The sequence below is a fragment of the Pavona decussata genome, unplaced genomic scaffold (assembly GCF_977016875.1).
Source record: "Pavona decussata unplaced genomic scaffold, jaPavDecu1.1 SCAFFOLD_161, whole genome shotgun sequence".
Classification (NCBI taxonomy): Eukaryota; Metazoa; Cnidaria; class Anthozoa; order Scleractinia; family Agariciidae; genus Pavona; species Pavona decussata.
In genome coordinates this window covers 1,223,594-1,242,500 of record NW_028145572.1, presented here as the reverse complement: position 1 = coordinate 1,242,500, position 18,907 = coordinate 1,223,594, and the positions used below count along the sequence as shown (strand labels likewise).

General features: G+C 38.6%; 4 protein-coding genes across 7 annotated transcripts in view; 2 read left to right on the top strand and 2 right to left on the bottom strand.

Annotated features, from left to right (window-relative positions):
- The window catches only part of LOC146464633 (serine/threonine-protein kinase pim-1-like), a 33,519-nt gene extending 32,482 nt beyond the window's left edge, over window positions 1-1,037 (top strand). For both annotated transcript variants that reach the window (XM_085129448.1, XM_085129447.1), the window contains exons 9-10: window positions 1-153; window positions 869-1,037. The exon at window positions 1-153 is cut by the window's left edge and continues 27 nt beyond it. In XM_085129448.1, coding sequence (XP_084985574.1) covers window positions 1-153; window positions 869-969 — 254 coding nt within the window. In that variant the 3' untranslated portion in view covers window positions 970-1,037. The remainder of the gene's footprint in view (window positions 154-868) is intronic.
- A 3,666-nt stretch (window positions 1,038-4,703) lies between these two features.
- Window positions 4,704-5,901, bottom strand: LOC146464632 (XK-related protein 6-like). Its single transcript, XM_085129469.1, has one exon. It carries the CDS (start codon window positions 5,896-5,898, stop codon window positions 4,819-4,821), a length of 1,080 nt encoding a protein of 359 aa, XP_084985595.1. The 5' UTR covers window positions 5,899-5,901; the 3' UTR covers window positions 4,704-4,818.
- A 1,328-nt stretch (window positions 5,902-7,229) lies between these two features.
- LOC146464631 (serine/threonine-protein kinase pim-1-like) lies at window positions 7,230-14,320 on the top strand. 3 transcript variants are annotated; one of them, XM_085129442.1, is made up of 10 exons: window positions 7,230-7,477; window positions 7,588-7,629; window positions 8,507-8,556; window positions 8,638-8,734; window positions 9,470-9,614; window positions 10,239-10,330; window positions 10,466-10,513; window positions 11,093-11,465; window positions 12,361-12,540; window positions 13,241-14,320. In XM_085129442.1, exons 1-10 carry the CDS (start codon window positions 7,376-7,378, stop codon window positions 13,339-13,341), a joined length of 1,230 nt encoding a protein of 409 aa, XP_084985568.1. In that variant the 5' UTR covers window positions 7,230-7,375; the 3' UTR covers window positions 13,342-14,320. The 3 variants fall into 3 exon arrangements, with proteins under 3 accessions (XP_084985568.1, XP_084985567.1, XP_084985566.1); XM_085129441.1 differs by having other exon boundaries at window positions 7,461-7,477; window positions 7,588-8,356; XM_085129440.1 differs by lacking the exon at window positions 7,230-7,477 and having other exon boundaries at window positions 7,523-8,356.
- Window positions 14,321-17,034: 2,714 nt separating this feature from the next.
- Window positions 17,035-18,676, bottom strand: LOC146464630 (XK-related protein 6-like). Its single transcript, XM_085129466.1, has one exon. The coding sequence runs from the start codon at window positions 18,221-18,223 to the stop codon at window positions 17,141-17,143; it is 1,083 nt and encodes a 360-aa protein (XP_084985592.1). The 5' UTR covers window positions 18,224-18,676; the 3' UTR covers window positions 17,035-17,140.
- Window positions 18,677-18,907: the final 231 nt, after the last annotated feature.

The window sequence follows — 18,907 nt, the reverse complement described above, 5'->3', positions numbered from 1 at the left end:
TTATAAAAAACAGACAATATGACGGTTGTGAGGGCACAGTTTGGCAGATGGGAATCCTTCTGGTGGATATGCTGTCACCGGTTAAACCGGCATTTAAACATGAAACCTATGCTCTCACCATGAAGCCTACAATACCACAGCATCTGTCACCAGGTAACACTCACTTGATCTAGGGATGATCCCTTTATAAATTAAACTAATTTTATTGCATAGAAGGATGATCTTTCTCTTTTCATCTCTTAACTCGTTTGTCAGTTAGATTCTAAATCACGGTCCCCATCGGATTATACTCAGATTTCACACAAGTCCAACCAATTCAGAGTTTGATTCTTCATCACCATTCTCAGATTGAACACAAGTCTGACCGATCAATTGCATTCTTCACTTTACCCAACCCCCTCAAGCACATCTAGTGATTATGGCGTCATAAAAACCGACCAAGGGCTGTGACGTGATGACGTCAAGCACATCCTCCTCTGATTGTGAATACAGCTGTTTAGACAAAGGTTGTCCAAAAAAAGTATACGCGAAAATGCCGAAAGGTAGTCTGGGAAAACTATAAATCAACAATAAATTTCAATAAAAGCTCAGAATCCATAATGCCTCGACCGTAAAGCGTAGAAGACTTGAGATAGCGGGCAATATGGATTCTGAGCTTTTATTGAAATTTATTGGGTATTTCCCAGACTACCTTTCAGCATCGTCACGTACGCTTTTCCGCTTTTTTTGGACAACCTTTGTCGAAACAGCTGTATCTAACTGGTGTTTTTGCTCTCGCCAAAATTGCAGTCAGTTAAAAAAATCAAACAGCTTTCTTGTTTAGTTTAGTTGCCTTTCACTAATTGATAATTTCTGTCTTCTTCAACAGAATTGAAGAATCTGATTTATTCCCTGCTGAACACAAATCCATGCAACCGTCCAACTCTTAGCCAAACTCTACAGCATCCATGGTTCGCTATGACAAACTAAACGGCTGTGCCAAATCCTGTTTCTAAATACAAAAATTGCCTGTTATGGACTCCATGTACTGAATTAGACTTTGATAACATCACTTGTAACTTAGGATTTAGAAAGTATCTTTGTATTTTGTCCTACTACAAATCGTTTTCGCTGCTACAACGAGCACTTTAGCGACACAAATAGTAATAACGGGTGGCAAAGAAAGAGATCTGAATTAAGGGTGTTAAATTTACACAAATCTGTATCTACCAGCTTTTGCAATTATCAGTCAAACTGTTTCAGAACAAAAATCTGCCACTCATTCCAAATTCCGTCTTCCTAAAAGAGCGGCTTTCAAGTTTCTGACTACACTAAATGTGGTCCGCTGGTAGGCAAGGCCTGCTCAAACAAGCAGCAATTATTGAAAACATTCTTTGGTGGAAATGAATTTTTCTGTTTTCCAAATTGTTTCCACTTGTTGCGCACATACGCAGCAACTGTTATTGAAGCAAAACAAAAAATGTTTCTGAAGTAATTCAGAAACCGTGATTGTTCTTCCATAACAACTGTTGTATGTGTCCACAGTCAGGAAACATTATGCACAGGAATTTTTTCTCAAGCAGCCAATCATGTTGAGAACTTTCTGGTAGCCTATTACTTGGAAACAACAACAACAACAACCTTTATTTCCTCATGGCTAATTGGAAACACTCATTAAGGATACCAGCTCCTTCTTTGCCACGCATGATGAAGGCACTTTTGTGAAGCTTAATTTAAGACGTCAGAATTTATTCGAAGGCGCATTCTTTTGGAACAATTCTGGCTATTCTGATTCCGGTTAAGGAATAAGAAACAAAAGAACACAATTCTGACTATTCCAATTAAATCGAAAATGTTTCCAAAGGAACACAATTTATTTTATTCTGAGCAAACTGTATTCTGTTCATTCTGACATCAAGTGCAGAATGAACGGTATACTATTCATTCCGTAAAAGGCATTGCTCCCAAAAAAAAAACCATGAATACCGTCTATTTCACGTGTTCTTATTCCAGAACGCTAAGTCATTTGAAAAGTACATATCCATACTCAATAATTTGAATCTTATTAAAATACAATCCCGTGGTTAAGGATGTGTACCTTCTAACAAGGAGGTATTTTTGCAAATTTTTCTATGTGCAAGGGCCAGAAGCGACCTTAAGTTGGTATTATTTTATGCTATTGGCAGGTAGCTTAGTTAACAGCATTATATCCTAGAAGGAATGCAATCGGTTATGAAAACCTTAGAAGCATCACGAGTAGCTTTGACAGCCCACAGCTTTTCGCATTGTTTTTGTTACTGTATTTTTGGGACACTGCTCATAGAATAAATGCAGTTGCCTACTGGAGCGGTTTTGCAATGACCTTTCTCGAGTTATTTCCCATTTGCTTTGTTATTGCATTTGCTAGACTCAACTTATTGTTTAGCCAGAGCTGTAAGATCCTGAAAATCTTGACGTTATTTTCTTGGGCAGTTAGATGCAAGAACTTAGCAAAGTGTGACTGTGGTTCTCCTCAGGTTAGCACCAGTAAGTCAGTTAAATGTTTTATTGTGGTTACTTTTTGTGTTGGTCCTTGAGAAACCGCTCCGTGGTACTGTAGAAGTATCCTATACATTCCCTGCTGTGCTTGGAAAATGATCAATGGAATACGTCCCAGTGAACGTGTGGATGAAAATCCCAATTCTCGTGCGCAGGCGCCGTTAGATTTCGTAAAAACGCGCGTGGGGTTAGATGGGAAGGGGAGGAATGAACCGTCCCTTAACTCTACGCGCTCTGCGTCCTGCGACGGCTGGTGACGAGGCTGCATGTTGTGTACAGTGTTCCAAAGGCAATTTTGTTTCTTGTACAAAGGTCGTAACTCAAAGTAACGAAGACATCGTCTTGTAACATTCAGTAATAAAGGCTGTAAAATAATAATAAAAAAAGAGCTACTTTGCTTGCTTTTGTTTTTTGTTTTTGTTTTTCCTTGAAGGTACAATAACTGTTGGTTGAAAATTTGACTCCTCCCCAGTCGTCTCTATAGGAGGCTGGGGACAGAACACGAGAAGCGTGACTGAAGTTGAGCGCGAGGGGTGATGCCTATAACCCCTCGCGCTCCCCTCGGCCGCGCTTCTCTCGTAGACTGAGAGTCGACTGTGAACGAGTCAGGTTGAAAACTGCTTCGAAAACCCGAAACACCTCGCGGATTTACCTCCGAGGTTTGGCTCTCACGGGCGAAATATTTCTCGAGAAATTATTTCATTGATTTCCAGTATCCCTAGATCAGATTGTAATAGCACTGACAAAGCTGCAGTGCGAAATGGCCTGACACGTGGTTTCAGTGACGGTAAGTCGTTCCTAAGGTAACGACTCTTCAAAAGTAGCAGTAAAATAATTAGTATGATTTCACTGTTGTTAAGTGAAGTAACTGCCAGTATTGTGCAAGAAAATAAAAATTTACTTTCCTTTTTTGTTAATAAGAACAGCTGAGACTGAACGTTTTTACCATTTATTTAGTTGGTTTCTACTTCAGTTTATTGTGACATGATAGCGCGGCTTACGTACAAGATGGCGCGCCAGCCGATTCCCGGTAAATTTTCTTAACTGACTCTCGGCCTGGGTATGTTCTTAAAACTTTGGTTTATCTCAGCGTCAATTTTCATAAAAAAAAAAAGTGCGTTACAGTCTGCAAGGAAGACTGAACTGCGAGTTTTATTGGCAAAAGTCACCTCGTGTATGCTTTTTTCGTAGAGCAGTTGAGATGTTTTTACATTTTGCGACCGTGTTTTCGTTACATTCTTACAGATGGTGCGACATCCTTAACGTAGATGTAGACGTCTCTGCAGAAATGTTTCCTCGTTTGCGGGGCCTTACCTGGCGTTTCGACGGCTGAACTTGCGGCGGCGCTTATAGATGTACAAGAGTATAAATGTGGTATGTTGGGGCAGCATGTTGTAACAACTTCGCTGAAACCTTTGCAATACTAACGATTCTGGATTTCACAGCTCTCAGGGGAATTTGATGGTGTTGAATGCTCCTATGACACCAAAAGAAAATGTCAGGTTTTTGTTTTCTTGTTATCCGCTAGGCAAAGACATTTATTAAAAACAACGTTTGGCTCCGTGATTGGCTAGCAAAACTCGCACCACTTTTTCAACCAAAGAGAAACAAAACTACAACCAATCGTGCCTTGCTTGCACGCATTTACCCGCGCTTTACGCCGGGTTACATGCACTTGGTTCGAATTCTGATTGGTTCATTGCGCTGTTTACGTCTTTTGTGATAAGCAAGAGTAATTACTTTGGCTTTGGTTTTGTGACATTCAACTGAAAACTGGAACAGTCATCTCAAGGTTTTTATCGGTACAAATGTTGCATTTGTACACTAGTGGATAAATGACGTAGCCGGTTAAGGGCAATATCCGTAAACTGTTCCCATTTGTCCGAGAGAGCCAGAGCCTGACAAACAATCTCGTGTAGAAGGCGACCTTAAAACTCTAGTGGTTAGCCTGAACGCCATCTTTTTGTCACTTTTCAGTCTTATTTCTCCAATTTTTACTCTTCCGGGTTTCATTCATTCCACAAGTGTTATTAACATTTTTCCGTGGCAGCCTCATATCTCGGGATTTCTCTCATGAAGGTTGGATGTTCAAAAAACTGAAGCGGAACGGGCAGTTATGAATTTTAGTGAAACTTCGAAAAATTAAGATTTAATGATAACTAAAGATTAAAATGTGAGGCCAAATATTAATCAACCTGTTCGGCTCTTTTATTTCTTTCTGCTATGAAAAATTCACCAATATCCTTCCCCTAAAAATACACAGGCAGCTCTTCAGTATTGCACTATTAAAATGTCCGGTCATCAAAGTAAGTGGCGGTAGAGACAAATTCTCATGACCGCGCCAATAACACTAAATACACACACACAGACAGTGACTGGTAACGAATACCAGGCGTGCGGTTGCGTATTAAAATAGTACAGATATATCATAATTATGTTTTCTATAACAAATAAAATATTAGAGATCAACAGAATTGTTTTCAAGGTTTTATCCTTTTCTTGCACCGATTTTCCTGCCGAGCCATCGTCTCTGATCCAATATAAACACAACGCTGCCGGAATAGTGAGACAGTTTCCGCATAAGGCACCACATCCGGTGCGATTCAAAAGGTCCACTATTAATCTGGTGAAAAGCATGAAAATAGAGTGAATAACGACCACCATGATTATCCACCATTTAAAGGCCACGGTAAAATATGTGATGGCAAACAAACGGCTGCTCAGATGAAAGATCTGCGATATATAGAGAAGAATTTTAATTTTTATGCTTATGTCGATCTGTAAATATCTACGGTCCTGCAATGATAGGACTGTCAAAAGTCGCCATTCGTCAGCAACGATGAATGTCCAAGCTATACTTAAGAAAGAGACAAGCGCTGAAATCATTTGAATAACTGAGATATTTTCCTGTTGAACGCTCATGGCGTAAAGTTGGATTGTGAACTGAGGAGCAGATTCAAGAACCGCTTCGAAAATTCCGCTCCAAGTGGCATAATACATCAGATCTTTGATTTGCCTCTTGCAGACAGGATTTAATTCGTCCCCACGCCAGAGCTTGTTAAAGTTCCTTAGACACAACAGAAACGCTCGTAGCCTTGCCAAGGCAACTGAGAAAGGGTTGCAGCATGCACAAGTCACAAGTTTTGCAAATTCAGTTATCTTATCCATTCTGAACTGCCAACAGTAGAGGATCGAAAATACCAAACTCGGTAGAATAACAAACGTTAGCCCCACACCAAACCAGGCTGTATGACCTTTGTGGTAAAATTCTGCAAGAGTTAGTATGTCTGTGATCGGATCAGCAAAAGAAAGAACAGCTCCCACAAGGAGCACGATAGTGTCTCTCCATTTCACTTCGATTGTAATACCGTCGTCGCTCATATTGAGGCGTATTTTCGTCACCAAATGTATGGAGGTGTGCTTCGTAAAAGGATGCAAGGCCTTATTAAATTTCCAACCAAAAAAATTCGTGCCGAGTCTTTCAGTTCGAAATCACGGCCGTTCATACGTGTCGTCCAAGTTTGTCCTGTCTATCCTGTTTTGTGTCGTCTTTATGTGAAGTTCACCTGCCTAAAAATGTGAAGCAATATTTCATCCTTGTTAACATCTATGTTTAACATTCATAACATTAATTTAAAAATGATATTTAAAATCGTATGTAAATTATTTAAATTTCAGTTCAACGTCAGTAGCGTCGATCGGTTTTAAACTTGAACCAGGAGCCTTGCTTGAACACAGTGAAAGTTGGCCAAGGAATGTCATTGATTTTGATAATATCACCCTAACATGCGAAAATTGGTTGTCGGGCTATTATAACACATTTAACAAGAAAGAGCGAATATAATACAATTGTTACGTTTTTAATCATACTTCTTGTCACTTAGTGGCCTGATGTTATTTTATACTATTTTAATTGAGGTTGATAGTAAGTAAGTCATATTAGTAGGTAGTTTTATATATACATGAAAATCCTGTTTTTAATAGTGCCTTGTTAGATTTTACTCATTTTTTATCTAACAATTTTTGTCATCATTATTGTACTGCGCATTTTGATCATATTTACATATGTTGATTTTGCGCATTAGAAATATTAAACATCATTATTTTTACTATACTATATTATTTTTACTAGGTATTAACTTCTGTAAGGCTGTATTTCTTAACTAACTTACTTAATATGTGTGTGCGTGTGTGTGTGTACGTGTGCGCGGTCAAAGTTAATTATCATAAGTCCATATTGTAATTCTAATATAAGATAGCTATTTTTTAAAAGTGAGGAAGCCTGACTTTATAAGCCTCGTGGTTTCTTTCAGGTTTTCTCGCCATTTATTTTCTTTCGTCAATTTTCATCATTTTTTTCCATATGTAATTGTTGTATATGGCAAAATAAATATTGTATTGTATTGTATTGTACTATGCTGTTTAGACGTTTGTTTTGTTTTTTGTTTGTTTGTTTGTTTTTGTTTTTTATTTATTTTTTTTATTTTGTTCTCTGTTATAATTCCAATAAGGTCAAAAGAAAACTGCTGAAATAGCTGAAATAAGTTTTTCTCGCTGTTTCAGTGCACTGAAAAAAAAAGAGTGGGACCTAATTAGTGAATTCTCAGTGATTGGTTAATCAAAAAATTTGCACGCACCTGATTGGCCACGAGCATATCTTCTGCACTGAGTTGGCTTTTGAAAAAAAAAAAAAGGACAAACTGTTCGTCAAACTGCAGTTTTAGAAAGAAATGGTGAGAGAAAAAGGCGGCTGTTCATCACTTTTCATGTTTAACTTCTCTTGGCAGGGAGAAAACATGAAGTCGAACTTGGAAGAAATCCGAGAAATCCAGCTTTGTCTCTGGTCGACTGAAGAACGATGCATTTGTTTGTTATACGCTTCACTACAGTTTTCCGGCACTACGCGTTTGGTTGTTTACCTAACATTTTACCGAACGGCAGCAACCTTCGTTACGAACAGGTAAGCTGTAAAAATGTTTGATTTGTGTTTCCTTCTGCCGGAGAATTAGGATCCATGTTTTACGAGAAGGCTGCAATTTTGTTTTATTTGTTTGGTTTTTATTGCTGCAGGTCGAAACGATTTTCAGTTCAAGCACGTTTCTTCCATGGCGGGTAAAAATTAAGCTTAAGCTTAAGCATAAGCTTAAATTCTCTAGTAACTTTGAGCTTCGTCTTTGCTGAAGAACGCTTAAATTAAGCCGAAACTTAGACTAAAGTAAAAACTTTGTGAAGTCACTTTACTCTCTAAACTTTTTCTCCCAATGAAGAATGAGCTTACTCTAACACGAGACAATTTGACCTCGGAAGCAGAAAGATGAACGAAAATTTTCAATGAACGGCAGCGGAAAACTTTATTGTTCGTTTAACATTTCTTTTTAAGAAAATAATAAAGTGTCTTGTATAGATCATGGAGCATCTAAAGCTGATTCTTATGGCTCAAAAAACTGCCGTTTGTTTTTAGCTTTTTCTTAGCGGTAAAAAAAAATCGATGTGTTCTTGTGCTCGAGCATCCAAAAGCGCGAGCAAAACATCACAAAACGTCACAAACGGCAAAAAGTATGTTTACCATAGAAACGATCAGTTGTGTAGAGCTAAGCGTACAGTGAACACAGTATTTACTTGCGCTGTTTATTCAGATCGTAAAACATATTTGTTTGTTGTTCAGTTGAACCGATCGACTATGTCAAAGATTAGCAAAAGCGTTTCAAAAGCCAAATCAGCTTTTGACGAAAAGACTGTTAATAATCCGACTTTGTCGGAACAAAAAATGAAAGCCGGGAAAAGGAAGAGAGAAAGTGAACCAATTTTCCCGCGAAAGAAAGTTCGCCAGGAATTGAGGGTGAGTAAAAACAGATCGATAGAAAACAGATTTACATAGTCTCCATTACAAAAAAAGACACCAGGACAACATGTATTAGAAGACAATCTGATTTCACTTACAGTGCATAAGTTGATCATGAGTTGTAAGTAAATGTTTTATCTTTTTCAGCGTTGCTTCAGCGAGCGACTGCAGATCAGAAGTCAGTCTAAACTGAAGAGGTAATAATAAAATTGTTTTTAACACCATCTTATGTAATCCCGTTCTTTTATTGAATGTTCTTTTTTTCTTTCCCGTCGCAGTGAGAAATTAAAAGAGACAAGAGACAGAATATCTAAACCACAAGACGATGTGAAGAAAGAAGACAGCCTCTACAGCAATCTGTCTCTTGATTACTCGGTAAGTGATGATAGTGATTCCTATATTCCATAAACAGGACTTTTTGCTCTTATACCAAGAAAAAAAAGCCGAAAGTTAAATTAATTAGATATTAACACACCTTAAATTGTTCAGATGGTTGCATTCCTACTGAACCATGGAGTATATCTGATGAATAGCACAGAATCGCAGTTTCCGTCTTTCCTAAACAAAATACTTGATATATTTTCAGAATATTACACTGAAATTGAACATTTCTCTATCGTAACCTTCCAGTGTCAACACAGATATTGCTAATTTAGTCGAGCCTTCAGTAGCTGTTTTTATGGTTTATAATACATGTGAAGCCCGAATTGAGTTTCAGTGTCGTTCAGTGCCGCCTACACGCCTGCAAAGATGCAAAGATTACGTACGGCTGCCCTCGAACATGTCTCGCTAACCTGTTGAAAACAGGTCTTTTTCTTTGGGGGATGCCGGGGGACTTATCATATCTTATATTTTCGATGTGGATAGCTTATAGCCGCGCGTGATGCGATTTTAGAAAGTGAGACAAAACATTTGCAAACTGCGTTACAACATTTTGCCTTCTTCTCTGAAAAGCGATTATTAGTTCAACACAAAAGATTACCGCCTCATTGGCGATCGAGGTCCCTTTCACTGTCTCTATTTAATTAGAAGTTTATCATTTGTCTGTATGGCCGGGTTTAAAATGAGAAATATTCCAAATGTTGCATTGATGATTGTTTTTATCGTTAGGGATGCTTTTGGCCAGTGAGCGAGGTCAAATTTACATTAACAGCCAGCAGCTCGGCATATAGCCCCAGCGCCAGTATTCAAGACGAACTGTCTGTCCAAATACCTACTGAAACTCCAGCCCACATAAAGGAACTAGCATCTCAAGGTATGTTGAATTATTTCGAATGTTTTTATGTTGTTGCAAGTACGCACGATAAAGTTTAAAGGCATGTGCCAAGTGACTTAGTTGAACAGCCAAACAACGTATTTGTATTACTAATGGTAATGTTAAAATCATAACGGTTCAGTTTTTTAACAATTACTCTGCTAGCACACAGAACCTAGCATTTGTGGTCACGGATGAAAATCATGGATTGCAACTTGAAAAATTTACTTAATATAAAGTTTTTCCCACGTGTGTTGGAAGACTAAAAAAAATTGTTATTGTTTCTCCTTTCTTAATAAAATTACTTGATATTCTCTTCTCTAGGAGCAATTTCATGTTTGAGCAAAGGAACTTTGTCAAATATATGGTGCAGTTTAAAAAAAAATCCCCATGATTTTGCCACTTTTTAAAACTCATTTGTTATCATGCTGAAGAAGTGACTAGGAAACAGTGATGTTTTCTGAATGTAGGTCGCTCGCTAATTTTCGTTTAGTGTTTTTGGCCCGAATGGATTACCAAGGGCACGAGAACAGACCCGCGCACAGGTTATTGAAAAAGAAGATTGTTTTGTAAAAATATAGAAGATTTTAACAATGCATCTTTTCTGTTTTCTCTAAATTTCAGCCAAGTTTGCTGCGTATGAATTGGGTAAAGTTCTTGGGGCTGGAAGCTTCGGTCAAGTTATGGCTGCTACGCGCAAGAAGGACAACCTGCCGGTGAGTTGAGTGCAACATTGTCGTACTTTGATGACGTCTTCTTGCCAGAGGATTAACCAGCCTCTACTGAGATGTTTTAACAAATCCAAACAACAAACTAGCGCAGGAAGCTAACTTCGTATGGTTCGTTTTCAGGTGGCGCTCAAATTTGTGCACAAGAATTCTGTCAAGGAATTTAAAGAGGTTGGTAAAATATTTACAACAACTACCCTGGAACAGTTATCAAAACTGTAAAGGCAGCTAGTTTCACTATCCAATCCAATTCTGTTCTTTTAGTTTGAGGAAACAAATTGTGAAATGAGTATAGTGTGACTCTTCGCAAGAGTTATTTCTCAGGCGTACGTGAATGAATCAATTCATTGTTTGCCATGTCCAAAGTTAGCGCAAAACTACAGTAAATACATGTAGTACCCATACAAACTACCCCCACCCCTTCCCTTCCAGCTTCGCTTGTCATAAAGAAAAAACTCCAGCGAAGAAGTACTTATTTTCAGGGTCGAGATAAGAGCGTTAAAGTTGTGAACATCACTTTAACATTTAATATGTTTTCGATAAAATTCAGCAAAAATTGTTAATTACGGGCGTATTGCTCAGTGGTTGACATCAAGTGGCTCACTCTAAAATCGAATTTTTGTCTAAAAACTCGCTATAATCAAAAGACGAGACCCTTTGTGAGAGCTTATACCTCAGAAATGAGTTAAAGAGGTCGCTGATACCATAACAGATGACTGATACATTCTATCCTCTCCTCACCTGTTACAGATACACGGACGGGAAATTCCCGCAGAAGCTTATCTTCAACACCGAGCAGAAAATCAGAATGTTATAAGCATTTACGAAGTGATCGACACTGATGAATACTTTGTGTACGTCATGGAAAAACCTGCAAAATGCAAAGACATGTTCGACATCATAGCGGACCTGTACAAGCAGAACAAGACACTGACAGAAAGAGAAGTGCGCAGGTATTTCTCCCAGATCCTGCAAGCAAACATCATCTGCGAGGAAAATGGGGTTCTTCATCGAGATATTAAACCAGAAAACATCTTGGTTGATATGAACACTGATGAAGTCAAACTGATTGACTTTGGTCTGTCATCCGAAGTACAACAAGAACCTTTCACAAACTTCAGAGGTAGGAAAGGTTGAATTCTTATATCAATAGATACCAAATTAGACTTGGATAACGAGGGTTAGTTTGTAAAGACACTGTGGTGCTGCGTTGGTGGGGAACAGAAACGAATGTTTGGCTTATCAACAGAGTTGATAACTAATCAGTGGTAACTTGGCCACCGTTAAGAGATTCGAGTGCTGACGTTTCGAACGTTAGCTCTTCGGATTTGCTCTGACGAAGGGCTACAGAGGGGCTAACGCTCGAAACGTCAGCACCTCAGTCAGCACCTCAGTTACCTCGAGTTATCAACTCTAAACCAAACATTCGTTTCTACTCCCCACCGGCGCAGCACCATAGTTTCTTCAGGAACTAAACCCCGTTAGTCAGTCAGTCAGTCAGTGAGTCAGTCAGTCAGTCAGTCAGTGAGTCAGTGAGTCAGTGAGTCAGTGAGTCAGTCAGTCAGTCAGTCAGTCAGTCAGTCAGTCAGTCAGTCGGAGAGTCAGTGAATAAACCAGTCAGTCAGTCAGTCAGTCAGTCAGTCAGTCAGTCAGTCAGTCAGTCAGTCAGTCAGTCAGTCTGTCAGTCTGTCAGTCAGTCAGTCAGTCAGTCGGAGAGTCAGTGAATAAACCAGTCAGTCAGTCAGTCAGTCAGTCGGAGAGTCAGTGAGTAAATCAGTCAGGGAGAGTCATTCAATCTGTCAGTCAGTGGGTGACTGAGTCTGCCAATTAGTCAACACTGGCCATTGCATTGATCGGCCACTCCCAACAGGTGATGGATCATTACGTAGACAACAAGTAGTCCATCTCACTCTACTATCCCAGAGAAATGATAAACTACTCGTAGTCTGATTATGACACCTTGTATTGCTGGTGAACCCAGATGAATTAATCGTAATTTGTGCTTTCTTTCCTTTTAGGTACACCTCATTACATGCCTCCTGAGTTTATACAAAACAGACAGTATGACGGTTGTCAGGGCACAGTTTGGCAGATGGGAATCCTTCTGGTGGATATGCTGTCACCGGTTAAACCGGCATTTAAACATGAAACTCATGCTCTCACCATGAAGCCTACAATACCACAGCATCTGTCACCAGGTAACACCCACTTGATCTAGGCCGATCTCTCTTAAATTACGGTAAGCTAACTTTATTGCATAGAAGGATGTGATCTTTCTCTTTTCATCTCTTAACTCGATAGTCGGTTAGATTCTAAATCACGGTCCCTATCGGATTATTCTCAGATTTCACACGAGTCCAACCAATTAGTTTGATTCTTCATCACCATTCTCAGATTTCACACAAGTCTGACCGATCAATTGCATTTTTCACCTTACCCCACTCCCTCAAGCACACCCAGTGATTATGACGTCATAAAACCCGACCAAGGGCTGTGACTTGATGACGCCAAGCACATCCTCGTCTGATTGTGAATACAGCTGTTTAGACAAAGGTTGTCCAAAAAAAGCATACGCGACAATGCCGAAAGGTAGTCTGGGAAATACCCAATAAATTTAGAAGACTTGAGTTGGCGGGCAATATGGATTCTGAGCCTTGAGTTGTCGGGCAATATGGATTCTGAGCTTTTGTTGAAATTTATTGGGTATTTCCCAGACTACCTTTCGGTATCGTCGCGTACGCTTTTATGCTTTTTTGGACAACCTTTGTCGAAACAGCTGCATCTATCTAGCTGATGTTTTTGCTCTCCGCAAAATCGCAGTCAGTTCAAAAAATAAACAGCCTTCGCGTTTAGCTTATTTGCCGTTCACTAATTGATAATTTCTGTCTTTTTCAACAGAATTGAAGAATCTGATTTATTCCCTGCTGAACACAAATCCATCCAACCGTCCAACTCTAAGCCAAACTCTACAGCATCCATGGTTCGTTATGACAAACTAAACTTCCAAGCCAAAATCCTGTTTCTACATACAAAAATTGCCTGTTATGGACTCTATGTATTGAAATAGACTTTGATAACATCACTTGTAACTTAGGATTTAGAAAGTATCTTTGTATTTTGTCCTACTACAAATCGTTTATGCTGCTATAATGAGCACCTTAGCGACACAAATAGTAATAACGGGTGGCAAAGAAAGAGATCTGAATTAAGGGTGTTAAATTTATACAAATCTGTATCTACCAGCTAAAATGGTGTGGTAAAACAAACTGTTTCAGAAAAAAAATCTGCCCGGCACTCATTCCAAATTCGACTGTCCTAAAAGAGCGACTTTCAAGTCTCCGAGTGCACGATACTTGGTCCGCTGGTAGGCAAGGCCTGCTCAAACAAGCAACAATTGAAAAAACTGTTTGGTGGAAATGAAATTGTATGTTTTCAAAACTGTTTCCACTTTTTGCGACATACACAGCAGCTGTTATTGAAGCAAAACAAAAAATGTTTCTGAAGTAATTCAGAAACATTGCTCTTCCATAACAACTGTTGTATGTGTCCACAGTCAGGAAACATTATGCACAGGAATTTTTTCTCAAGCAGCCAATCATGTTGAGAACTTTCTGGTCGCCTATTACTTGGAAACAACAACAACAACAACCTTTATTTCCTCATGGCTAATTGGAAACACTCATTAAGGATACCAGCTCCTTCTTTGCCACGCATGATGAAGGCACTTTTGTGAAGCTTAATTTAAGACGTCAGAACTTATTCTAAGGCGCATTCTTTTGGAACAATTCTGGCTATTCTGATCGGGTTAAGGAATAAGAAACAAAAGAACACAATTCTGACTATTCCAATTAAATCGAAAATGTTTCCAAAGGAACAAAATTTATTTTATTCTGAGCAAACTGTATTCTGTTCATTCTGACATCAAGTGCAGAATGAACGGTATACTATTCTGTTCATTCCGTAAAAGGCATTGCTCCCCCCCCCCAAAAAATGAATACCGTCTATTTCACGTGTTCTTATTCCAGAACGGGCCCAGAAGAATGCGCCCTGAGTTAAGGTAAAAAAATAAATAAATAAAAAAGAAAAAAAGAAAAGAAAAAGGAAAAAAAAACTTGTCAGTGTTTGGGCTCAAAAATAGGGATTGGGTTGGGGGGAGTAAGATTTAATATCAACCTTTTAATCATTAACTAGGAACCAAGTTTTAACATTTCATTTTACTGAATTCCCCCTCTTTTTTAACAAAAAAATGTCTCAAATAATTCTTACACTTTTATCAATAATAAATTACATTGTAGTAAATTTCTCTTTGTATTAAATCAGATTCAACTTTATATAATAATTACCTCTATCATTTATTAATTATAAATTGCATATTGTTCTCAGTTACAGTGGTTTTACAAAACCTGTGAAATAGTGTTCTGTTTTCTTATTTAATTTTGCTTCTGTAAATAAAAACTCTGTAAATAAAATATTAATCATTTTTTTTCAAGAGTGTATTATTTTTCACTGTCTGCAAAAATATTTAAAGCTACTCCCGAATAAAAGTCATTTGAAAAATACATATCCATACTCAATAATTTGAATCTTGTAAAAATACAATCCCGTGGTTAAGGATGTGTACCTTCTAATAAGGAGGTATTTTTGCAAATTTTTCTATGTGCAAGGGCCAGAAGCGACCTTAATTTGGTATTATTTTATGCTATCGGCAGGTAGCTTAGTTAACAGCATTATATCCTAGAAGGAATGCAATCGGTTATGAATACCTTAGAAGCATCACGAGTAGCTTTGACAGCCGACAGCTTTTCACATTGTTTTTGTTATTGTTTTGTTGGAACACTGTTCATAGGATAAATGCAGTTGCCTACTGGAGCGGTTTTGCAATGACCTTTCTCGAGTTATTTCCCATTTGCTTTGTTTTTGCATTTTAAGCTGGACTCAACTTATTGTTTAGCTAATGCTGTAAGATCCTGAAAATCTTAACGTTATTTTCTTGGGCAGTTAGATGCAAGAACTTAGCAAATTGTGACTGTGGTTCTCCTCAGGTTAGCACCAGTAAGTCAGTTAATGTTTTGTTGCGGTTACTTTTTGTGTTGGTCCTTGAGAAACCGCTCCGTGGTACTGTAGAACTATCCTGTACGCTTGGAAAATGATCAATGGAATATGTCCCAGTGAACGTGTGGATGAAAATCCCAATTCTCGTGCGCATGCGCCGTTAGATTTCGTAAAAACGCGCGTAGGGTGAGATGGGAAGGGGAGGAATGAACAGTCCCACAACTCTACGCGGTCTGCGTCCTGCGACGGCTGGTGACGAGGCTGCATGTTGTGTACAGTGTTCCAAAGGCAATTTTGTTTCTTGTACAAAGGTCGTAACTCAAAGTAACGAAGACATCGTCTTGTAACATTTAGTAATAAAGGCTGTAAAATAAAAAAGAAAAAAGAGCTACTTTGCTTGCTTTTGTTTTTTCTTGAAGGTACAATAACTGTTAGTTGAAAATTTGACTCGTCCCCAGGGGACAGAACACGAGAAGCGTGACCGAAGTTGAGCGCGAGGGGTGATGACCATAACTCTCGACCTGGGTATGTTTTTAACATTTTGGTTTATCTCAGCGTCAATTTTCTCATAAAAAAAAGGTGCGTTACAGTCTTTAAAGAAGACTGAACTCTGAGTTTTATTGGAAAAAGTCACCTCGTGTATGCTTTTTTCGTAGAGCTGGGAATAAAATGCTCCTATGACACCAACGAAGAAATTCAGATTTTTGTTTTCTTGTCATCCGTCAGGCAAAGACATTTATTAAAAACAACATTTGGCTACGTGGTTGGCTAGCAAAACTCGCACCACTTTCTCAACCAATGAGAAACAAAACTACAACCAATCGTGCCTTGCTCGCACGCGCTTTTACGCCGGGTAACATGCACTTGGTTCGAATTCTCATTGGTTCATTGCGCTGTTTACGTCAATTGAGTGTCGAAAGTAATGTCGCATTTGCTTTGGTTTTGCATTACCATACTACGCTCTGTGATTGGTTAACAAAACTCGCGCCACTTTCTTAACCGATGGGAATTCAAACCAAAACCAATCGTGTTTTGGCCGCATGCGTTTTCCCGCGCTTGGCGCCAGTTACATGTATTTGCTTCGAATTCTGATTGGCTTGTTGTGTTGTTTACATCTGTTGCGATTGGCCAGAGTAATTACTTTGGTTTTAGTTTTACGACACTCAATTACAAACCGCTCTAAGCGGCTTTGGTTTTGTGACATCCAACTGAAAACTGGAACAGTCATCTCTAGGATTTTATCGGTACAAATGTTGCATTTGTACACTAGTGGATAAATGACGTAGCCGGTTAAGGGCAATATCCGTAAACGTAAACTGTTCCCATTTGTCCGAGAAAGCCGGAGCCTGACAAACAATCTCTTGTAGAAGGCGACCTTAAACTCTAGTGGTTAACCTGAACGCCATCTTTTTCTCACTTTTCAGTCTTGTTTCTCAAATTTTTACTCTTCCGGGTTTCATTCATTCCACAAGTGTTATCAAAGTTTTGCTGTAGCAGCCTCATATCTCGGAATTTCTCTCATTAAGGTTGAATGTTCAAAAAAATGAAACAGAACGGGCAGTTATGAATTTTAGTGAAACTTCGAAAAATTAAGATTTAATGATACTTAAAAGATTAAAATGTGAGGCCAAATATTAATCAACCTGTTCGGCTCTTTTATTTCTTCCTGCTATGAAAAATTCACCAATATCCTTCCCCTAAAAATACACAGGCAGCTCTTCAGTATTGCACTATTAAAATGTCCGGTCATCGAAGTAAGTGGCGGTAGAGACAAATTCTCATGACCGCGCCAATAACACTAAATACACACACACAGACAGTGACTGGTAACGAATACCAGGCGTGCGGTTGCGTATTAAAATAGTACAGATATATCATAATTATGTTTTCTATAACAAATAAAATATTAGAGATCAACAGAATTGTTTTCAAGGTTTTATCCTTTTCTTGGACCGATTTTCCTGCCGAGCCATCGTCTCTGATCCAATATAAACACAACGCGGCCGGAAAAGTGAGACAGTTTCCGCATAGGGCACCACACCCGGTGCGATTCAAAAGGTCCACTATTAATCTAGTGAAAAGCATGAAAATAGAGTGAATAACGACCACCATGATTATCCACCATTTAAAGGCCACGGTAAAATATGTGATGGCAAACAAACGGCTGCTCAGATGAAAGATCTGCGATATATAGAGAAGAATTTTAATTTTAATGCTTATGTCGATCTGTAAATATCTACGGTCCTGCAATGATAGGACTGTCAATAGTCGCCATTCGTCAGCGACGATGAATGTCCAAGCTATACTTAAGAAAGAAACAAGCGCTGAAATCATTTGAATAACTGAAATATTTTCCTGTTGAACGCTCATGGCGTAAAGTTGGATTGTGAACTGAGGAGCAGATTCAAGAACCGCTTCGAAAATTCCGCTCCAAGTGGCATAATACATCAGATCTTTGATTTGCCTCTTGCAGACAGGATTTAATTCGTCCCCACGCCAGAGCTTGTTAAAGTTCCTTAGACACAACAGAAACGCTCGTAGCCTTGCCAAGGCAACTGAGAAAGGGTTGCAGCATGCACAAGTCACAAGTTTTGCAAATTCAGTTATCTTATCCATTCTGAACTGCCAACAGTAGAGGATCGAAAACACCAAACTCGGTAGAATAACAAACGTTAGCCCCACACCAAACCAGGCTGTATGACCTTTGCGGTAAAATTCTGCAAGAGTTAGTATGTCTGTGATCGGATCTGCAAAAGACAGAACAGCTCCCACAAGGAGCACGATAGTGTCTCTCCATTTCACTTCGATTGTAATACCGTCGTCGCTCATATTCAGAGGCGTATTTTCGTAACCAAATGTATGGAGGTGTGCTTCGTAAAAGGATGTAAGGCCTTATCAAATTTCCAACCAAAAAAATTCGTGCCGAGTCTTTCAGTTCGAGATCACGGCCGTTCATACGTGTCGTCCAAGTTTGTCCTGTCTATCCTGTTTTGTGTCGTCTTTATGTGAAGTTCACCTGCCTAAAAATGTGAAGCAATATTTCATCCTTGTTAACATCTATGTTTAACATTCATAACATTTATTTAAAAATGATATTTAAAATCGTATGTAAATTATTTAAATTTTAGTTCAACGTCAGTAGCGTCGATCGGTTTTAAACTTGAACCAGGAGCCTTGCTTGAACACAGTGAAAGTTAGCCAAGGAATGTCATTGATTTTTTATAATATCGCCCTAAGATGCGAAGATTGCTTGTCGGGTTATTATAGCACATTTAACAAGAAAGAGCGCCATACAATTGTTACATTTTTATTCATACTTCTTGTAACTGAGTGACCTGATGTTATATGTACGGTTTTAATTGATAGTTAGTAAGTCATATTAGTAGGTAGTTTTATATATACATGGAAGTCCTGCTTTAAATATTGTCTTGTTAGATTTTACTCATTTTTTACCTAATAATTTTTTTCAACATTATTGCACTGCGCTTTTTGATCATATTTACATATGTTGAT

What these genes read in the sequence shown, in the direction of transcription:
- LOC146464631 (XM_085129441.1), top strand. Translation starts at nt 8,006, where the DNA reads ATGTGTTCTTGTGCTCGAGCATCCAAAAGCGCGAGCAAAACATCACAA. An exon ending in AGTCAGTCTAAACTGAAGAG is followed by an intron (nt 8,557 to 8,637) that starts GTAATAATAAAA and finishes TTCCCGTCGCAG; the next exon opens with TGAGAAATTAAAAGAGACAA. An exon ending in CTGTCAAGGAATTTAAAGAG is followed by an intron (nt 10,514 to 11,092) that starts GTTGGTAAAATA and finishes CACCTGTTACAG; the next exon opens with ATACACGGACGGGAAATTCC.
- LOC146464630 (XM_085129466.1), bottom strand. Translation starts at nt 18,223, where the DNA reads ATGAGCGACGACGGTATTACAATCGAAGTGAAATGGAGAGACACTATC.
- LOC146464632 (XM_085129469.1), bottom strand. Translation starts at nt 5,898, where the DNA reads ATGAGCGACGACGGTATTACAATCGAAGTGAAATGGAGAGACACTATC.